Source organism: Macrobrachium nipponense, chromosome 4 (genome assembly GCF_015104395.2).
Source record: "Macrobrachium nipponense isolate FS-2020 chromosome 4, ASM1510439v2, whole genome shotgun sequence".
NCBI lineage: Eukaryota > Metazoa > Arthropoda > Malacostraca > Decapoda > Palaemonidae > Macrobrachium > Macrobrachium nipponense.
In genome coordinates, this window is record NC_061100.1 from 72,926,009 (window position 1) to 72,947,930 (window position 21,922).

A 21,922-nucleotide genomic window follows, 5' to 3' on the forward strand; every position below is an offset into this window, starting at 1 on the left:
ATAGAATTATATCAATAAAAAAAAGTTTATTCCTGATATACTATCATCAAAATCGAAGGTGTGCGGCAAAAATTATCGCCACCAATCCTGTGCCACACAGGATTAGCTGGTTTGACGTTTCTGACAACCTCCTAGGCCACCCTTACCTCCCCTCCTCTGCGCAGTTCATACGAATGGAAGACGATCAGTGCAAACGGCCAGCAAGACCTCTAATAAGGCAAAGTAGTACAGAACCAATATCGATACAATAAGCTATGAAGGCGCACAAAATTAAAAACTTAAGAACGTCACATGACGTAAACAACATGTGTGGGACGACTTCCTGCAACACGTCATATGACGTGGTTGACCTTTTATGGGTTAACTGTTGTTTTTTTCTAAAATTATGTATGCACCGATATATTATAGACTATATATTTCGTTGACCTCAGGTGATAGGTGAAGTCATTTGGGCTTTCCATATATGGCTGACATAAAGAGAGTATCATCTACTGAATTGACAGTTACCTTTTAAAATGTCCCACAGAGCATATGACCCCTATACTCAGAAACGTCAACGACGGCCCAAAAATATGCGCACATTTCTTACTCTTGCTCATATAAACTTAGGTTTTACACCAAAGATACATTGAAAAATATAGTAGGATATAAAGCATTACATTTCAAATAATGGAAACTATTTTAATAGACTTCAAGAAGCTAATAAGCGAAAATAAGTGGCGAAGTATCATATCTGTATCGGCCACACCACAGAGAACAAAGTATACAGGTAAGGCAATTTGCCAATACTGCTACCGACCTCACTGTATGATAACAGTGCTCAGCGAGTCATTCAGTTCTATAATTCAATGCTGTTAACAAGAAACGGGGATTAGGAAGACATCAAAAACATGTGGGGCCTGAGTAAGTAGGAAAGTTTACTGCAATACTCAAAATATTGTATGGAGGCATTATGCCATTTTTTTACAGATACTTCGAATATTATATCAAGAATATCATGGTTATAAGAAAAACTTATGAATTATGTTTATTAAACATATAATCAAATAACTAGTGAGAACAAATGAGAACATTTTATGTCCTATTACAAAAATATAACATTTAAATTATACAATCTAATACCTTGACCATCCACTCTCTCAGTCACTTCCCTCAATCTGTCGGGCATCGAATGAACAAGGTTGAAAATTTGCTGTGGTCTCCGTCTACAAATTTCCCACAGAGTTGATGTGAGCCATGAGTTTGCTGTGTTGTTCTCTCATGTTCCATTTTCCATGTGTTCACCATCTGGGCCCACACGTGTTCAATTACATTCATATCTGTTCCTTTTCTCGGCCATTCAAGAAGAAGCAGGTTATCCTGTCTGGCAAACCACTCTTGAACAACGTGAGCAGTGTGAAGGGAAAATTCCTTTCTCGTAACGAAGGCAAGGAGGTGGTTTGCAGCAGCTCAACATACTTAGCTGCTGTAAATCGTCCTCGATACGGAACACATCACCCATACCATGCAGACACACCCAGCCCATACGTTGCAGGTGACATGGCCAGATCGAACCACCTCAACGATGTTGAGAAAAAAATGGTGGTGTATAATATAAATCATATATATATATTTATATATATATTATATATATATATATATATATATATATTATATATATATATATATATATATACCTTTGGAGAATTTAGATTCTCAGTGATGAACAACACTGAAAGAATTCTATTGTGTAATTATTTATTTAATATATTATATTGGAGGAAAAAGAGCAAATGATGCCACTGTTCCTTACCTTATATTTATCTCAGAAATAGCACTCTTATTTTTGTTAACTCCCTTTGTATATTTTGACAGTCCACTTCCGTGGAACAAAATCTGAAGATTAATAATTAATATAAAGAAGAATGCAATTGATAATTGATGCAAGTAATGATTTTGCTTATCATACAGTTCTATTTGTTCGCCAACAATGCAGCTTCCCATGCGATGTGGACGAGAAGCACTTCTCGTTAGTAAAGATACCCTGACCCGTCCCCAAAAGTCCAAACCCTTATCAGCATGACATGGGGCAAAATCAAGCCTTCCTGCCTTATTTTGTTGTTCCGTCAAGAGCTCCTTCGTCCCTGGAGTTCTGTGATGAATCCCAGCAGCATGGAGTCTGCGTCGTACTGTCATCGATGACACTTCTAATCCAAGGTCCTCATAAATGGCCTCGGCGTTGGTTAAGGGTTGCTCTCGAGCAACCCTGATAATGGCGTCAATCCTCACCTGGGGTGGTTTTCCGTGGACCCCCTGGCCTAGCTAAGAGAACATATTATCTTAAGTTGTTAACTTATAATTTATATAACATCGCAATCAATTCTAGATTCTTCGAATTTTGTACTCTATGGATTTATCATAATTTAGTAAACATGGCTGTATATTTTTGGTTTCAAAAGCATATCAAATAGAACGAGATTACATATATCCATAATATTCTCAATTTGGTTGGTGGTCATTAAAACTGTAAATCATTCCTGAGCCATCACTGAAATGACATTTAATAAATAAACTATAGCTATCAAAAGACACACAATGACTGTGACGGGGTGGGCACAAATAAAATGCTCTTATAGGCTTAATTTTACCGAGACAACTCAATCGAGTATCTAACTTTGTTCATGGTCGAGGTCGGCAAGGGCCAACCAACCCACCGGTGTGGAATTATGGAGGTGCACCTGAAATATTTCTGTGGTGTTGAATGGCTGTGGATATCTGTAGTCTAACCAAAATATAAATAGCGAGACGAAATACATTTAAGAAAGAAACTTTCATATCAAATAAGCAAGATTAAATAACCATGAACAATGTAACATATCCACCAATTATTCAGCATAAACAACTTACGCAAGTCGTTCAAGTTCCCACTCTCCTCCCACCTTCTTATCCACAACTGTACCGTGGTGGGGGACACACCAACATCACGTGCAATGGGTCGTATCGGGAAGCTATTGTCGCGTAAAGTGACAATTCGTCCTCGCAGCGCCAGATTTGTGTCCCTTCGATTCATGGTGAGTGGTTATGAAGTCTGATCCGTTTAAAAATCCTGCTGACGCCTCACCTCCGTTGCGATCAGACTCTGTTTGAGTCGAGTTAAAAACAATAAAACAATACCATGATTCATTATCATTATATCGTTCCTTGATTGTAGGATTAGCCAATAGGGATCATAATCACCATGGTATGAAATAAAGATACTACTGTTAAATATAATAAGCTCACATAATTATTGTTCCTGTTAATAATTACATTGAGAACTGAATACTCGTTGAGCACTGCTTCGTAAAATGAGCTCGGTAAAAGTGTTCGCGAATTCTCTAACCTATTTCTCTGTATACCGTAATTTATGAGAGTATCATAAATCACAAATTATAAAGAATAGACACTTGTCCTGTACGAAGAGGCAAAAGGCTCGATTAGCCAGAAATGGATATGAACACGACAGTATAAAAAAAAAAAAAAATTCGCCTACCCTCTCCCTCCACCCCCACTTCCACCCCCTTCCTCTTCCTTCCCTCACCTCTCCTCCCCATCCATTCTCTCTCTCTCTGAATGTTACTTCAGTTTAAGTATATTTTGTACGATTTTCTTTTATCTATCCATCTATCTAATCTAATAATAATAATTTACAATATTGTTTATATCTAACGATTCACTCGGTTGTTACCTACCAGCAAGGCTGGCATTACGGTACGGTACGGCCTGGTTGATATTTAGCCTATATGTACGGTACGGAATTACGCAACGACAATTTTACCAAAGTACGATACGGTATAGTTCAGGTACGGAAAAAATGTGCAAATTCCGTACCGTACTACCTTACCTTAGGCATGGATATATTACTTTTGCTCTACGTTGAAAACAAGGGAACAATATTTATTAATTATTAATAATAATAACCAGTAATATAGGATTTTTTTAGTTTTTTACTATTATTCTTAGCATCAGCAGCAGTAGTAGTAGCTATTACTATTTTTATCTTAAGGTCAAATTGTTTTTTCTTTCTTTAGTAACTATTGACTTGGGTAAGGAGTAAATGATTATAATGATTAGAGTGAGAGATATCTGCATGTATGGTGGAGTAGTAGAACGATAGATACTGTGATTGATGGTAAAGCTACTGTTATACTTGAGTTTGGTTACCTCCTTCGCAATCTTCATTTGGACTCGGGGCATCAGCCAGATGCTTATACGTATTACGAAGGTGAAGAAGAAATGGCCGCCTAGGAACATAACTGTCGGCATGGTAGCAGATACCCGTTTGTTACGCAACTTTTCAACTTTTTTTTTTTTTTTAGCAAAGAGAGAGCCGCCAATTGCCTACTGATCGGTTTGAATAGTTAACTGGTTACAGTTGCTCTTTGTGTTACAAATAAAATTGAGCATTTTTTACCGGACATTCATCAGAGTTAAAACCTTGATTATACCGAAAAATTATAGCAAAATCTCGTACTGATACCAGTCTTCATTACAGTGTTATTGACCAAAAACATGACTGCACTGTCTGTGAAACCCACAGTAAGAGAGCTTTACCAATTACAAATAAACATTACCTTTTATCTGAAATGTTTTTGATTATACGTTTTGAAGTTAACTGCAATTGCGGTTGTTTTTTATTTATACTTAATGGTATTGTAATTGTAACTGAAAAGTTCAAATAATAAAGTACTTTATTTGAAATTGTTATCCTAGAGCAGCCCTCTTACTTTTCGAGAACTCATCTTAACCAAATGCAATAGAGATGTTTTGAGTCGCTACCCAATTTATTTATTATATTATTAAGGGAGAATCTTACCAGCTACTAATTTTAAAAATTGTGTTATTCCATTTATTTCCTTTTTTTTTGTGCAAAAAGTTTTGTGAAATTTTTTCCAATATTTAAGTTTTGTATTTCAGTATTATTGAAGTTGTAATTGTAATTCGATAACAGGTCAGGTAATTATGATTCTAATTGTAATAGACATAAAGCAAACGTAATCACCCCTAACCAGCTTATATTCAATAAAGATATGCGACAGTAGCTACTTCATACGAAATGGATGAGCATAAGATAATGGGAACAAAAGTAAAAAAAATTTTATGTATACATGGAGAAAACTGATTAGAAAATTCGGTGATTTTTTCCACTGCAACTTCGGCTTCTCTCGGGGTACCTGTGAATTGTTCAATCTTTAATAAATCGACTTTATCTTTCTCGGGATCTATGTGGTTCTGCACCCTTATTTGACCAGTCAACCAATTCAAATCCTCTCGACCTTGAAACCATTCCTGGACTATTCTGGCCGTATGGATGGGGCAGCCGTCATGAATGAAAATGACAGGACTACTATGAGATTCAGGGCTTCTGTAACACGGTTTTTTGGCAATAACTTTTTATCTATGCATTTCATAGATATAACGCTTATTCAGAATACACATTATATCTACACATAAATTTTGACTGTATTCTGCATTACGTAGGTTGAATAAATTTTGGTACTTATAATGGTAAAAGTGACTTTTTTTTGAAGACGGACCAACTTCCTCAGAGATAAGGTTTCGAGCGCACTCGTTACGTAACTTATGACAGCATTTCTTCCCTCTTTCTCGATGGATGATTGGCTATACGTAACGAAGGCTATACCTCTGGCAACAATGACAAAAATTAAATACAAGCAAAGCAGTAACACCTTTATGAACTCTGAATCCTCTCCACTGATAATTGTCATAATGTTAATCCAACAAAATATGTTAATATATACAAAAACACTCCGATTATTTGTCTAACTCAAAATAAGTGTCCTAAGAAATTATAATCTACTTTATAGGTCACAATCAGATTGACAAGATGTAGGGAATAGTTGGTAATTTTCAAAGAAATAGTAGACAAGCTTGATTTGATAACTGTTGTATCCAATGTCAAGCAATTTTTATTTATCGACTATCTACCTATTTACTAAAAAAAAAAAAAAAAAAAAAAAAAAAAAAAAAAAAAAAAAAAAAAAAAAAAAAATAAAAGTAGACAGTACCGTATTTTTGGCTTTAAAACCTTCACCAATAATTATCGTCAGAATGATGACTTCATGAGGCTCCACCACCCACTTTTTGGCCTCGTTCATCAGTTCCTGATAACAATGAAGGCTATCGTGGCCATTGTTGTATTAGAAAATTTAACTTCTGGCTATAAAAACTCATTTTCGAGTAGTTGTAAGAAATGCTAAATGATCCTCAGGGATCCCAGCAGTTGGCCTAAACGTTTAATTCATGTATATTGCTGCTATTACTAATTTTGCGGCACTACTGCTACAGTAGTATTACTACGCGAGCACAGATACCCCACCCACATCTATGTATCGTTCCGCCATTCATAAAGTCTTTATATCCAACATGGTCGTACAGACTAAAGAAGAAGAAAAAAAATTATATCGGATGATCCGTTAGTCTGCTTGAGATTTTAGCACATATAAGCTTGTATTTACTTTGGATAAAAATCTTATTTTAACAAAAATAGTTATATAAAGACTGTTTACATACAATCTCTCTCTTTCTCTCTCTCTCTCTCTTGGTAGCATAGTGAATAGTTAATGGAAATGTTCAAAATCCTGAAGGACATTACAAGTATTATAATCACGTTACGATAAATACAAATCAGACCATAAACATTGGATTTAAACTAGAAACTGAATAATTACCTATTCAGGCTATAGTAAGTATGGCCACGGGCTTTCTCTTGACTGTATAAAGTTTCTAGTCGTAGACAAATGCGTTTTGCAACCACGGGGACAATTCCAACTCCTGTACCCATTCTTGACTACTATGGGTTTCAGAGCCGATGAAATAAGGTGAATGGGTTTCTGTCTGGGGGATGGGCGGGGCAACATTTCGTAAAACGATGTTTACTTTGCTTACGTAATGAATGTTTTTCGACTCTTGGCTCGCAATCATTGGCCATGGCGTCGGCTAGATCATTTTTACTCAATAGAAATTAGAACTATCGGGTTTAGGTTATTGATAATGCTGACAAAATTTGTGTGTAGTTGTAAAATATACACATATGTCAACTTTCAGCTACATCCGATGTTTTGATAAGGAGCAAAATCCAAACACCATGTTACAGAGGCCTGAATTTCATAGTAGGTGGAAAGGGATAATTCCCGCTGGTGAAGTGAAGGGAGGGGGAAGAAATCCTGAGAATTTTTAACGTATTTTTCACTGATGAAACCCTTCAGTCTTGGTGATATCACATATACCATGTAAGGAAAATCCAGGCCCACAGTTTACGGTTACAAGCCACTCCTGGCCACTTCGTAAATGTTTCCTCGGTGGTATCTGAAGGAAAACAATCTAAATTTTTTACAATTTACGCGTTGCTTTCCGTAAAAGGGAAAATAATGATATATCGTTTGGGGAAATGTAATGCTAAGTAACAACTCGTGCATTAGGATAATGTTTATTCATCTATGAGGATTAATACTTATTACAAGTTTGCCTCTTCCAACCTCTTATACACTAAAACAGCTCGAAAGCTGATTAGTGGAATTCACGTTAAGAGAGGGACAGCACCACCTTTAGTAAACAGTGTTACAAACAGACAATTAACAATGACAGTAATGACCTGAGATGTTGCAATGCCAGTAACAGCCAATCAATCAATCAGTCCCAGTAATCGTGTAATTTAATATATCACTTTGTTCGGTGATAACGATATCACTGCTACAGCACCCCTATTACACGCTAACAAGTTTGTCACCCAATCATGGCTAGACTGAGGTGTTGTATAAATTTTGATAGTTATCTGTCCTCTGCTAGTATTCGTTATAGTCTCCAAATGAACAGCAACATATAGTTCTCCGGGCACAGATCGTCGCTCTACGAGAAAGTGGGCTTTCAATGCGTGCTGTTGCACAGCGTCTTGACGTCTCCCCTACAACAGTAAATAAATGGAAAAGGAGGCAAGCTTAGACTGGGAAATTGACGACTTTCGATAGCATGTATCTATTTCATTTATTTATCAATTTTTTAAACTATAAACCTTATAAACCCGTGAAATTATGAAACCTAAATTACAGTTGCTTTGGTCCTGTTGAACTCTAATAGTGATTCTTTTTCTTTACTTCCCAGAATACCAGTAGCGTTCCCATAATTAAAACAGGCTCTAATTAATCTTGATTATCTAGGTATCTGCATATTAATTACCTATTTCAGTTCGAAGACCTCCACCACGAATGACCACCCGTTACGATAACGTCGACATTCGACGAGCAGCATAAGAAGATCCTTTTACCAATACTATTGCTATTTGTGAACGTCTGGTATTAAATGTTTCGGCCATGACGGTGCGAAGACGTCTGCATGAGGCAGGAATACCTCATAGAATTCATGCCAAGAAGGAATTTCTCGCCGAACGGCATCGTGGTGATAGGCTTGCTTCGTTCAACAGTTTTGGGGAGGATATGGAATTTTGGTCTCGAGTCGTATGCAGTGACGGAAGGTCTTTTACTAGCAGAAGTCACGGCAGAATACATAACTGAAGACCGAGTAATATAAGGTGAGTTTCTAAAATCATTAATAACAGTCAGCCTATAATAATTATAAGCAAGGGTAATATTATAATCAAAAGATAATAATTTTGTCAATAACCATGTATTTTCCGCTAATGAATTATATTGCCAAAGAGAAGTGAAAAGAAAATTCTTCATTCCGAAAACCCCCCATTAGTTTCTACTATGGCCAGCTTTCAGGCATAAGCAAATACATTATTAATGTTATGAATAATCACGTAGGCAAACTGAATTAAAGAATATCATATCATAACGGATTGTTGCAGATCAAAGTTAATGCTATTATAAGTATTAATCCTTGCAGATGAATAAACATTCTTAACTTATTGCAAGGGTTGTTACTTAACATTTTATTTCCCCAAACGATATAGAATTATTTTCCCTATTACGGAAAGCAACGCGTAAATTGTTAAAAATGAGATTTTTTCCCTTCAGATACTACAGAAGAAATTTACGAGGTGACCAGGAATGGGCATGTCACAGTAAAAACAAACTGTGGGGCTGGATCTTCTTATATTATATGGATGATATCACCAGGATTGAGTGGAGGCTCACTGGTGAAAAATACATTGAAATTCTTCATGATTTCTAACTTGTTTCACTTCAACAGCGGAATTATTCCTCCCCGCCTGCTCCTGTCATTTTCATTCACGACCGCTGCCCCATCCATACGGCCAGAATAGTCCAGGAATGGTTTCAAGGTCGAGAGGATCTGCAGTTGCTTGAATGGCCAAGTAAGGATACAGACATGAACCTCACTGAGAATATTTAGGCTAATTTGGTAAAATGTTGGGAATCTGAGAGGGAGAGGAGACCAGATCAACTTATGAACCTCTGGGAACACAATGGAAACTCTTCCACAACCGACCACAGATCGTCAGAAACCATGAATCTTCTATGCCTAACAGATTGCAAGAGGTGATCTAGAAGGAATGTGGCTGGACTTCTCACTAATATTAAAAAATAAATGTAAAAATTGAGTGTGTATATTTGGATTACCCCATGGCTTCCGCTAAACTTCCATGTCGTATGATGTAAAAAAAAAAAAAAATACTAAACAGACCTATGCATATCGTTTAGCTCCAGGTCATGATTATTATAATTTATTTGTTAGAAAGGTGAATTTGATATTTTAAAGGAGTTCAAAATCCAAAGGGAATTTCACTATCCTGATTTTTTCTTAAAAAAAGTATCTAAAAAGAGAACCCTAGGACAATATCATCAAACTGCATTTCTCCAAATAGCTCTTTCCACAATGGAAAGGTAAATGACTGAAGGGGCTGTTTAACAATAGAGACGTCTGTCTCTTATCCTCACACGAATGATGATAAGAGCGAAAGGAATTTCTGTCCGTATGACATTAAAACATTTATCATAATTAATATATTAGAAAATATAAGCCAAGTAGATATGTTTATCCATATCATGTAATAATTATTGTAATGAACGGCGTGTAGGGAATAACCTCTACAGTACAGTTGGCCCGCCGAGGTCTCCGACTGCCCGCCCGCCCCGGGGACTCGCGGGCACAGTGGCCCGCCGAGGTCCCCGGGGCGGGCGGGCCACTGGGCCCGCCGAGGTCCCCCCCCGGGGGGGGGGGGGGCGGGCGGGCCAGTCGGCGGCCGCGAGGTCCCCGGGGCGGGCGGGCCAGTGGGCCCGCCGAGATCCCCGGGGCGGGTGGGCCAGTGGGCGCCGCCGAGGTCCCCGGGGCTGGCGGGCCAAGGTCCCCGGGGCTGGCTGCCATTCGGCCCGCCGAGGTCCCCGGGGCGGGCGGGCCACTGGGCCCGCTGAGGTGGGGCGGGAGGGCCAATGGGCCCGCCGAGGTCCCCGGGGCGGGCAGGCCAATGGGCCAGCCGAGGTCCCGGGGCGGGGGCGGGCCACTGGGCCCGCCGAGGTCCCCGGGGCGGGCGGGAAAGTTGGGCCGCCGAGGTCCCCGGGGCGGGCGGGCCACTGGGCCTGCCGAGGTCCCCGGGGCGGGCGGGCCACTGGAGGTCCCCGGGGCGGGCGGGCCAGTTGGCCCGCCGAGGTCCCCGGGCGGGTGGGCGCATCCCGGGGCCCGCCCCAGTTACCCGCCGGCGGGCGGGCGGGCCACTGGGCCCGCCGAGGTCCCCGGGGCGGGCGGGCCACTGAGCCCGCCGAGGTCCCCGGGGCGGGCGGGCCACTGGGCCAGCCAAGGTCCCCGGGGCGGCGGGCCAAGTGGCCCCGCCGATTTTGGCCCGGGCGGAGGTCCCCGGGGCCGGGCGGGCCACTGTGCCCGCCGAGGTGGCCGGGCCCCAGTGGGGCCCGCCGAGGTCCCCGGGGCCGGCGGGCCACCTGGTGGGCCCGCGAAGTCCCGGGGCGGGCGGGCCATGCCCGCCGAGGTCCCCGGGGCGGGCCAGGCCACTGGCCCGCCGAGGTCCCCAGCGGGCGGGCGGGAGTCGGCCCGCCGAGGTCGGGTCTGGCGGGCCAGTCGGCCCGCCGAGGTCCCCGTGGGGGCGGGGCCCACTGGGCCCGCGGAGGTCCCCGGGGTGGGCGGGCCAGTCGGCCCGCGAGGTCCCCGGGCGGGCGGGCCACTGGGCCCGCCGAGGTCCCCGGGCGGGCGGGCCACTCCCCGCCGAGGTCCCCGGGGAGGGCGGCCACTGGGCCCGCCGAGGTCCCCGGGCGCGGGCCCCGGGGCGGGCCCGCCGAGGTCCCGGGGCGGGCGGGCCGCGGCCGCCGAGGTCCCCGGGGCTGGCGGGCCAGTCGGCCCGCCGAGGTCCCCGGGGCTGGGCGGGCCAGTCGGCCCGCCGTCCCGGGGTCTGGCGGGCCAGTCGGCCCGCCGAGGTCCCCTGGCGGGCGGGCCAATGGGCCCGCCGAGGTCCCGGGGCGGGCGGGCCAATGGGCCCGCCGAGGTCCCCGGGGCGGGCGGGCCAGTCGGGCCCAGCCGAGGTCCCAGGGGCGGGCGGGCCAGTTCGGCCCACCGAGGTCTCCGGGGCTGGCGGGCCAGCGGCCCGCCGACGTTCCTCCCCGGGGCTGGCGGGCCAGTCGACCCGCCGAGGTCCCCGGGGCGGGGCGGGCATGGGCCCGCCGAGGTCCCTCGGGGGGGGCGGGGGGGCCAGTCGGCCCGCCGAGGTCCCGGGCCGGGCGGGCCACTGGGCCCGCCGAGGGTCCCCGGGGCGGGCGGGCCACTTGGCCCGCCCGAGGTCTCCGACTGGCCCGCCCGCCCCCCCGGGGACCTCGGCGGGCACAGTGGCCCGGAGGTCGGGCGGGGCCGGGCCCGCCTCCAGGGCGGGCGGGCCAGGGGCCCCGGGGCGAGGTCGGGGCCGACGTCGGCCCGCCGAGGTCCCCGGCGGGCGGGCCAGTGGGCCCGCCGAGATCCCCGGGGCGGGTGGGCCAGTCGGCCCGCCGAGGTCCCCGGGGCTGGTGGGCCAAGGTCCCCGGGGTGGGCTGGACCATTCGGCCCTCCGAGGTCCCCGGGGCGGGCGGGCACTGGGCCCGCTGAGGTCCCCGGGGCGGGAGGGCCAATGGGCCGCCGAGGTCCCCGGGGCGGGCAGGCCAATGGGCCAGCCGAGGTCCCAGGGGCGGGCGGGCCACTGGGCCCGCCGAGGTCCCCGGGGCGGGCGGGAAAGTTGGGCCGCCGAGGTCCCCGGGGGCGGGCGGGCCACTGGGCCTGCCGAGGTCCCCGGGGCGGGCGGGCCACTGGAGGTCCCCGGGGCGGGCGGGCCAGTTGGCCCGCCGAGGTCCCCCGGGGCGGGCGGGCCACTGGGCCGCCGAGGTCCCCGGGGCGGGCGGGCCAGTTGGCCCGCCGAGGTCCCCGGGGCGGGCAGGGTGGGCCACTGGGTGGGGCCCGCCGAGGTCCCCGGGGCGGGCGGGCCACTGAGACCCGCCGAGGTCCCCGGTGGGCGGGCGGGCACTGGGCCAGCCATGGTCGCCCCCCCGGGGCTGGCGGGCCAGTTTTGGGGCCCGCCGAGGTCCCCGGGGCCGGCGGGCCACTGTGCCCGCCGAGGTCCCCGGGGCCGGCGGGCCACTGTGCCCGCCGAGGTCCCCGGGGCGGGCAGGCCACTGGGCCCGCCGAGGTCCCCAGGGCCCGAGCGGGCCAGCGGGCCCGCCGAGGTCCCCGGGGCTGGCGGGCCAGTCGGCCCGCCGAGGTCCCCGGGGCTGGCGGGCCAGTGGCCCGCCGAGGTCCCCGTGGGGGCGGGAACCACTGGCCCGTCGGAGGCCCCGGGGTGGGGGTGGGGCGGGCCAGTCGGCCCGCCGAGGTCCCCCCCCCCCGGGGCGGGCGGGCCACGGGCCCGCCGAGGCCCCGGGGCGGGCGTGCACTGGGCCCGCCGAGGTCCCCGGGCGGGGCGGGAAGGGCCACTGGGCCAGCCCGAGGTCCCCGGGGCGGGAAGGGCGGGCCACTGGGCCCGCCGAGTCCACCGAGGAGGCCCCGGGGCGGGCGGTCCACAGCCGAGGTCCCCGGGCTTGGGGGCGTCGGGCCCCCCCCCGCCGAGGTCCCCGGGGCCCTGGGCCCCGGGGCCAGGTCCCCCGGCGGGCCGGGACTCCCCGCCTGGGCGGGCGGTGGCCCGCCGACCTGGGTCCCCGACCCCCGGTGGCGGCCCAGGGCCCACCTCCCCGGGGCGCCGGGAGTCCGGAGAGGTCCCCGGGCATGGGCGGGCCAGTCGCCCGACCCCCCCCGAGGTCCCCGTGGCGGGCCAGTGCGGCCCGCCGAGGTGCCCGGGGCGGGCGTGACACTGGGGCCCCGCCGAGGTCCCCGGGGCGGGCGGGCGCCACTGGGCCGACGAGTCCCCGGGGCGGTGCGGGCCACTGGGGCCCGCCGAGGTCACACGGGGCGGCGGTGCCACTGGGCCAGACGAGGTCCCGGGGCGGGGGCCAGTCGGCCGCGAGGTCCCCGGGGCTGGCGGGCCAGTCGGCCCGCCGAGGTCCCCGGGGCTGGCGGGCCAGTCGGCAGCCGAGGTCCCCAGGGGCGGCTTGGCGGGCCAGCGGCCGCCGAGGTCCCCGTGGCGGGCGGGGCCACTGGCCCGCCGATGGTCCCCGGGGTGGGAGGGCCAGTCGGCCCGCCAGGTCCGGGGCGGAGCGGACCAGTCGGCCCGCGAGGTCCCCGGGTGCGGTCGGGCCCAGCGGCCGCCGAGGTCCCCTGGGCAGGAGGGCCAGTCGGGCCCGCCGAGGTCCCGGGGCTGGCGGGCCAGTCGGCCCCCGAGGTCCCGGGGCGGGCGGGCCAGTTCGGCCACGCCGAGGTCCCCGTGGGGGCGGGCCATGGGCCCGCGGAGGTCCCGGCGGGGTGGGCGGGCCAGTCGGCCCGCCGAGGTCCCGGGCGGGGGGGGGGCCACTGGGCCCGCGAGGGGTCCCCGGGGCGGGCGGCCCCCCCCCCCCCCCCCCCCCCCCCCCCCCCCCCCCCCCCCCCCCCCCCCCCCCCTGCCCCCCCCCCCCCACCAGGTCGGGGCCCGCCGAGGTCCCCGGGGCGGGGGGTCGGGGCCACTGGGCCCCGCGAAGGTCCCCGGGGCGGGCGGGCCAGTCGGCCCGCCGAGGTCCCCGGGGCTTGGGCGGGCCAGTCGGCCCGCCGAGGTCCCGGGCTGGGCGGGCCAGGTCGGCCCGCCGAGGTCCCCGGGGCCTGGCGGGCCAGTCGGCCCGCCGAGGTTCCCCGACGGGGCCCCGGGGCACTGGGCCCGCCGAGGTCCCCGGGCCGCGGGGCCAGTCGGCCCGCGAGGTCCCCGGGGCGGGCGGGCCAGGCGGCCCGCCGAGGTCCCCGGGGCGGGCGGGCCAGGCCGGCCCGCCGAGGTCCCCGGGGCGGGCCCCCGGGCCAGGTCGGCCCGCCGAGGTTCCCCGGGGCGGGCGGGCCAGTCGGCCCCGCGAGGTCCCCGGGGCGGGCGGGCCAGTCGGTGCGAGGTCCCCGGGCGGGCGGGCCAACTGGGCCCCCCGAGGTCCTGGGGCGGGCAAGATTAAAATAACCATGAACAATGTAACATATCCACCAATTGTTCAGCATAAACAACTTACGCAAGTCGTTCAAGTTCCCACTCTCCTCGCGTAAAGTGACAATTCGTCCTCGCAACGCCAGATTTGTGTCCCTTCGATTCATGGTGAGTGGTTATGAAGTCTGACCTATTTAAAAATCCTGCTGACGACCTCACCTCCGTTGGGATTCAGACTGTGTTTCGAGTCGAGTAAAACAATACATTGCTTCATATATCATTACATCGTTCCTTGATTGTAGGATTAGCCAATAGGGATCATAATCACCATGGTATGAAATAAAGTTACTACTGTTAAATATAATAAGCTCACGTAATTATTGTTCCTGTTAATAATTACATTGAGAACTGAATACTCGTTGAGCACTGCTTCGTAAAATGAGCTCGGTAAAAGTGTTCGCGAATTCTCTAACCTATTTCTCTGTAACTAAGATTCGTATAAGTACGAGATTTTGCTGTAGTGTAATTTTTAAGAGAATCATGAATCACAAATTATAAAGAATAGACACTTGTCCTGTACGAAGAGGCAAAAGGCTCGATTAGCCAGAAATGGATATGAACACGACAGTATAAGAAAAAAAAAAATTCGCCTACCCTCTCCCTCCACCCCCACTTACACCCCCTTCCTCTTCCTTCCTTCACCTCTCCTCCCCATCCATTCTCTCTCTCTCTCTCTCTCTCTCTGAATGTTACTTCAGTTTAAGTATATTTTGTACGATTTTTTTATCTATCCATCTATCTAATCTAATAATAATTTACAATGTTTATATCTAACGATTCACTCGGTTGCTGGCATTACGGTACAGTACGGTACGGTTGATATTTAGCCTATGTGTACGGTACGGAATTACGCAATGACAATTTTACCAAAGTACGGTACGGTACTGTTCAAATACGGAAAAATGTGCAAATTCCGTACCGTACTACCTTACCTTAGGCATGGATATATTACTTTTGCTACGTTGAAACAAGGGGAACATATTAATTAATTATTATAATAATAATAACCGTGATATAGTATTTTTTTTACTATTATTCTTAGCATCAGCAGCAGTAGCAGCAGCAGTAGCAGCAGCAGTAGTAGTAGCTATTACTATTTTTATTTTGAGGTCAAATTTTTTTTTTCTTTCTTTAGTGACTATTGATTTGGGTTAGGAGTAAATGATTATAATGATTAGAGTGAGAGATATCTGCATGTATGGTGGAGTAGTAGAACGATAGACACTGTGATTGATGGTAAAGCTAATGTTATACTTGTGTTTGGTTACCTCCTTCGCAATCTTCATTTGGACTCAGGGCATCAGCCATATGCTTGTATTACGAAGGTGAAGAAGAGATGGCCGGAACATAACTGTCGGCATGGTAGCAGAAATCCGTTTGTCACGCAACTTTTCAACTTTTTTTTTTTTAGCAAAGAGAGAGCCGCCTATTGCCTACAGATTGGTTTGAATAGGTAACTGGTTATAGTTGCTCTGTGTTACAAATAAAAATTGAGCATTGTTAAGGTGGGTACACACGTGAGAGCCGAACCTTGTATGTGTAACTGAGTTACGCATATACGGTTACAAGGTGTCAAAATGTAGAGGACGAACCGTAACCACGTTAAGCACGTAACTTCATTTCAATCCACTGCGATCACCAGTCTGTCTCTGTCCGGGTTGTTTTTTACCGACGATGGCCACCATGCAAGTAGCAGCTGCCGCGTACATTTATACACATTATTTAACGAAGATGAAGCGAAATAAAAGAAGATGGTGGCAATTAAGTTTATATACTAGAAGGGTAGAATACAGTGGTCGGGAATTACTCGCTGACTTGAGATTCCAAGAAGTTTCTGGCCACAGTGAAGTCTTTTCTTCGTAATAGCTAATAAATTGAAGGACCTCTTCGTCACTTCAATCAGCCATGGTAGACATATACGTACTGACTGACCAAAACAAGGGACTCTACTGTGGACGGTCTTGTTCATAGTCGGTGTTAACAAGTTCAGCAACCTCTGTTGTTACGCGTGTCAATACAGGTCCCGTCCACACATGGCGTAACGTTCAAAGAGACCTCCCTTTGATGCGGGGCCCAAAAACCGACAATTGGCGGGACGGAGGGCGAACCGAGCCTCGAACCTCGCGGGTTCGGGGTTCGGGTTCGAGGAACCGTCCACATTTGCGTTTTTGTTACAAGAATCAGTTACAATACAAGGTTCGGTTCGCACGTGTGTACCCACCTTTACCGGACATTCATTAGAGTTAAAGCCTTGATTATAGCGCAAAAATTATAGCAAAATCACCTCGTACTTGATACCAGTCTTCATTACAGGGTTATTGACCAAAAAACGTGACTGCACTGTCTGTGAAACCCACAGTAAGGGAGCTTTACCAATTACAATTAAACATTACCTTTTATTCAGGCTTGGAGTAATTGTCATTTATCTGAAATGTTTTTAATTACACGTTTTGAAGTTAACTGTAATTGCGTTTGTTTTTTATTTATACTTAATGGTAATCGTAATTGAAACTGAAAAGTTCAAATAATAAAGTACTTCATTTGAAATTGTTATCCTAGAGCAGCCCTCTTACTTTTCGAGAACTCATCTTAACCACATGCAATAGAGATGTTTTGAGTCGCTACCCAATTTATTTATTATATTATTAAGGGAGAATGTTAACAAACCCGCTACCAATTCTAAAATTTTTTTTATTCCATTTATTTCCTTTTTTTGTACAAAGTTTTGCGAAAATGTTTTCCAATATTTGAGTTTTGTATTTCAGTATTATTTTCTTATAATCAGCATAATAATTTTCAACACAATAAACATACTAAAACAATTTACTTAGGCAAATCATAGGATGTTAATGATAATTTCTGCAGTTCTAAAATATTTTAGATATGTTTGTTTTGTATTTGTACTGAAGGTATTAAAAGTTTACAACTTACAATGTTGCAGAAATTGACTGTAAAAGGACACTAAACTCAAGTATAAACACTTTGCAACTATCTGCATTTGTTTAAGGAAATTTGGGTGTGCGAAATGTAATTGAATATTAAACTTTAAATTTTATATGTATTTGTAGCTGTGATTACAATTGTGAAATTATACTAATGATCGTATTTGATATTGTTCCCCATTTTGTAATTGAAGTTGTAATTGTAATTCGATAACAGGTCAGGTAATTATGATTCGAATTGTAATAGACATAAAGCAAACGTAATTACCCCTAACCTGCTTATATTACATAAGACATGCGGCAGTAGCTACTTCATACGAAATGGATAAGCATAAAAATAATGGAAACAAAAATAATCTTTTTTTAATGTATACATGGGAGAAAACTGATTAGAAATTCAGTGATTTTTCCACTGCACTTCGGCCTCTCTCGGGGCACCTGTGAATTAATTGTTCAATCTTCAATCGACTTAATCTTTCTCGGGATCTATGGGGTTCATGTTTGCACCCTTATTTTGGCCAGTCACCCAATTCAAATCCTCTCGACCTTGAAACCATTCCTGGACTATTCTGGCCGTATGGAATGGGGCAGCTGTCATGAATGAAAATGACAGGACTAAGTGAAAAGGGATAATTCCGCTGGTGAAGTGAAGGGAGAAAGAAATCTTGAAGATTTTAAACGTATTTTTCACTGATGAAAAACCTTCAGTCTTGGTGATATTCATATACCATGTAAGGAAATCCAGGACCACACGTTTACGGCTACAAGCCACTCCTGGCCACTTCGTAAATGTTTCCTTGGTATTATCTGAAGGAAAACAATTTGAATTTTTTTACGCGTTGCTTTCCGTAACAGGAAAGAAAGTATATCTTAGTTTTACCAGACCACTGAGCTGATTAACAACTCTCCTAGGGCTGGCCCGAAGGATTAGATATTTTTTTCGTGGCTAGGAACCAATTGGTCACCTAGCAACGGGACCTACAGTTTATTGTGAGATCCGAACCACACTATATCGAGAAATGAATATCTATCACCAGAAATAAATTCTTCCGATTCCGCGCTGGCCGAGCCGGATTCGAACTTCGGACTACCGAATTGGCAGCCGAGCGCGAAAAACCACTCGTCCAGCGAGGAACTGTAACAGGGAAAAAATAATGATATATCGGTAGGGGGAAATGTAATGCTAAGTAACAACCCCTGCATTAAGATAATATCTATTCATCTATGAGGATTAATACTTATTACAAGTTTGCATCCTCCAACCTCTTATACACTAAAACAGCTCGAAAGTGGATTAGTGGAATTCACGTTAAGAGAGGAACAGCACCACCTTTAGTAAACAGTGTTTCAAACAGACAATTAAAAATTTTTCATTATGAAGACATACAGAATTTTAAACGTTATCAATGACAGTAATGACCTGAGATGTTGCAATGCCAGTAACAGCCAACCAATCAATCAGTCCACTAATCGTGTGATTTAATATATCACTTTGTTCAGTGATAACGATATCACTGCTACAAGCCCCTACCCCCTACACAACGCTAACAAAGTTTGTTCAACCCAATCAAATCATGGCTAGACTATAAGGTGCTGTATAAATTTTGATAGGTTATCTGTCCTCTGCTAGTTGTATTCGTTATAGTCTCCCAAATGAACAGCAAACATATAGTTCTCCGGGCACAGATCGTCGCTCTACGAGAAAGTGGGCTTTCAATACGTTGCTGTTGCACAGCATCTTGACATCTCCCCTACAACAGTAACTAAATGGGAAAAGGAGGCAAGCTTACACTGTTAAAAAAAACCGTAGTTTTAATCGGAAAATTAACCATAAAAATATACGTTCCCAGCCGTATTTCACTAATACGGGCGGCTATCCGTTTTACTTTATATTGTGGTTATATTTTACGGTAAGTTACCGTAATACGACCGCCTACCTGAAATTACGGAGAAGCCCAGTATTTTAGTATAGTCCTTATCATATTATTCATATAACTTAAATGTTTTCTGACAGAAATTATGTTAAATGTTAAGACTAAGCCTAAATGAAACATTAAAAAGCTTCTAATTTTTTCCTAAATCATTAAAAAATACAATATTGTAGAAGTTATTAGTTTTATTTTATTATCGCTTGGCATCTGTCTATATGAAGTTGTCATCCGCTACCATCCCACGTAACTACAAAATTATTAGTGTACCAATATAATAATATACTTGTACATTTACCATTTCCAGTATTACGTTTTATGAAACAGGCAAAAAATATAAGATCCACTGTATATTCAAAGGACCAAAAAACATCATATATACTACAATTTATCCCGATCAGATACGCATTTGCGCAATGCTTGTGTTTTCATTTTGGTGGCTCGAGGCGCCAAAAACACTTCAAATGAAAACAACCAAAACACGACAACTGCCAAGTCTGCTCTACTCTCCAGCAAGGTCCTTTAAATATACTCGGAGAGGTCGGCTCATCAGTGAGCTACGCGCATGTGGGCGGAGCTTTTGTGACGTTAAGTTTCGGAGACGGTGGCCGAGGTTTGACCTGACTAGAGGTAATCTTACTTGGTTTCTGTCACGTTTATTAACTTCCAGGAGCCATGCCTTCCATTTGTGCTGTATTTGGATGCCATAGTAATAGCAAAAATATCATTAATTAGGGTATTCGATATTTTAGTTTCCCAAATGAAGAAAAACGAAGAAGAAATGGATGCATGCTTGCAAACGCGCAGACGATGTTAACTGAAAGCGTGTTCTCTCGCCAGAAGTCTCTGTTCAAGAAATTATTGCACAGCCTGAAGAGAGTTCTGAACAAAATACAATTAAACAAGTAGAGGAAGTGGAAGAGCTAAAGAAAAAAATAGAGATTTGGACAAAAGACCAATCAAGAACTGAAAATGGTAGTTGTGAAAGGATAGTGACAGAACATAAGTTCAATATTAACTGAAATAAACAAGTTATTTCAACCTGTGCTAAGTACAAACACAAGATAAATGCTCTCATAACTAATAAGCTTGTCAGTCAATGGCGCGATGAAGACATATCGTCAGCTTTCACTCTCAGAAGCATGAGTACCAAATGCTATTCATATTTGCGAACTAAAAGAGGATTTCCTCTGCCATCAAAAAGTACACTGAACAAACGAGCGCAAAATCTGAAATGTGAGCCGATTATTTTGCATTTGGTTCTGTCATTGATGAAGGCAAAATCAAAAACATTTACGGAAATACAAAAACTTGCCGTTATTTCAGTTTATGAAATGAATATTGGTAGTAAGTGGAGTTATGACAAAGGGATGGACGTTTTGTATGAACCTCATGATAAAGTTCAAGTGGTTATGTTAAGAGGTTTGACGGGAAGCTGGAAGCAACCCATACTACCAATATGATGACTAATGTGCATAAAAAGCTGACTGATAATATATAAATGTTGAAAAAGCTGGCTTTGCCGTTGTGGCAATAGTCCATGATCTTCGACCTAATAATTTGCGGGTTTGGAAAGAATTCGGGATTGATCCCCTTAAACCTGAGAAAGTTTTTTAAAAACCCATGTGCTGACAGGAATGTCTTCATATTTACTGATGCTCCCCATTTGATAAAGTTAATTAGAAATCATTTTCTGGACCACGGTTTTCTTATGGAAATAGTGTATCAGATGCCTGTGTCCGTGAAATGCTAATGAAAACCGTATCAGAGTATGCCTTAGCATATAAAATTAATGAAACACATATCAATGTAAGTGGCTTACAATGACAGCGTGTAAAGTATGCTGTACAGCTACTTTCAAAGTCATGTGCTAAGGCATTGTATTTTTTAGGAGAAAGGGGCTTACTAGAGAGCAAGAATTGGAAGGAAACTGTCGATTTTATAGCTATAGTGAATGAATGGCTCGATGTCATGAATTCCTCTATGATGTTCGGTGACATAAAAGCCCGCAATGCATTTGGGATAAATTTGGATAGCCGGAAAAGTGTACAAAAGTTGGTTGCTGCTATGCTGGGAATGAGAGTAAAACCCAAAAATTTAATTACCTTTACAAATTCCAAAAAGTTGTGATATTATCTCGCCACTCAATGATTGGGCTACATAACATGCTAAAACAGAGTATGACATAGCTTTTATTATGACACGGAGATTAAATCAAGACCGTCTCCAAAGTTTTTTTTTGGATGCATTAGGCAGATGAGGGGTTCTCATGATCATCCAAATGCAGTTAATTTTAAATATAGATTGAAAAACTTTTTACCATAGGTAGGGATATTGAACTTGTTAGCGATAAGGCAAACTGCGACGAAGGAAATGAAACCCTTGACCCGTTATCCCATGAAATGGTATCATCTGGACGTGATGGAAACGGACCTAATAAATCTGTCCATGACAGGGAACTGGCCTTAGAAATATGTACGACAAACATAATTTTTAGAGACCTGAATTTGATGTGGATCTTAAGAATGATGAAATGTTCTCTG

The 21,922-nt window shown here is 46.4% G+C and overlaps 1 protein-coding gene across 1 annotated transcript in view; it reads right to left on the reverse strand.

Moving 5' to 3' along the window:
- Nucleotides 1-21,922, reverse strand: part of LOC135211400 (collagen alpha-1(I) chain-like) — a 42,711-nt gene that overhangs the window by 5,206 nt on the left and 15,583 nt on the right. Inside the window, exons 3-5 of the mRNA XM_064244712.1 lie at nt 13,971-14,461; nt 12,301-13,866; nt 10,045-12,207 (exon numbers count right to left, since the gene is read on the reverse strand). Of these exons, the coding sequence (XP_064100782.1) occupies nt 10,045-12,207; nt 12,301-13,866; nt 13,971-14,461 (4,220 nt within the window). The remainder of the gene's footprint in view (nt 1-10,044; nt 12,208-12,300; nt 13,867-13,970; nt 14,462-21,922) is intronic.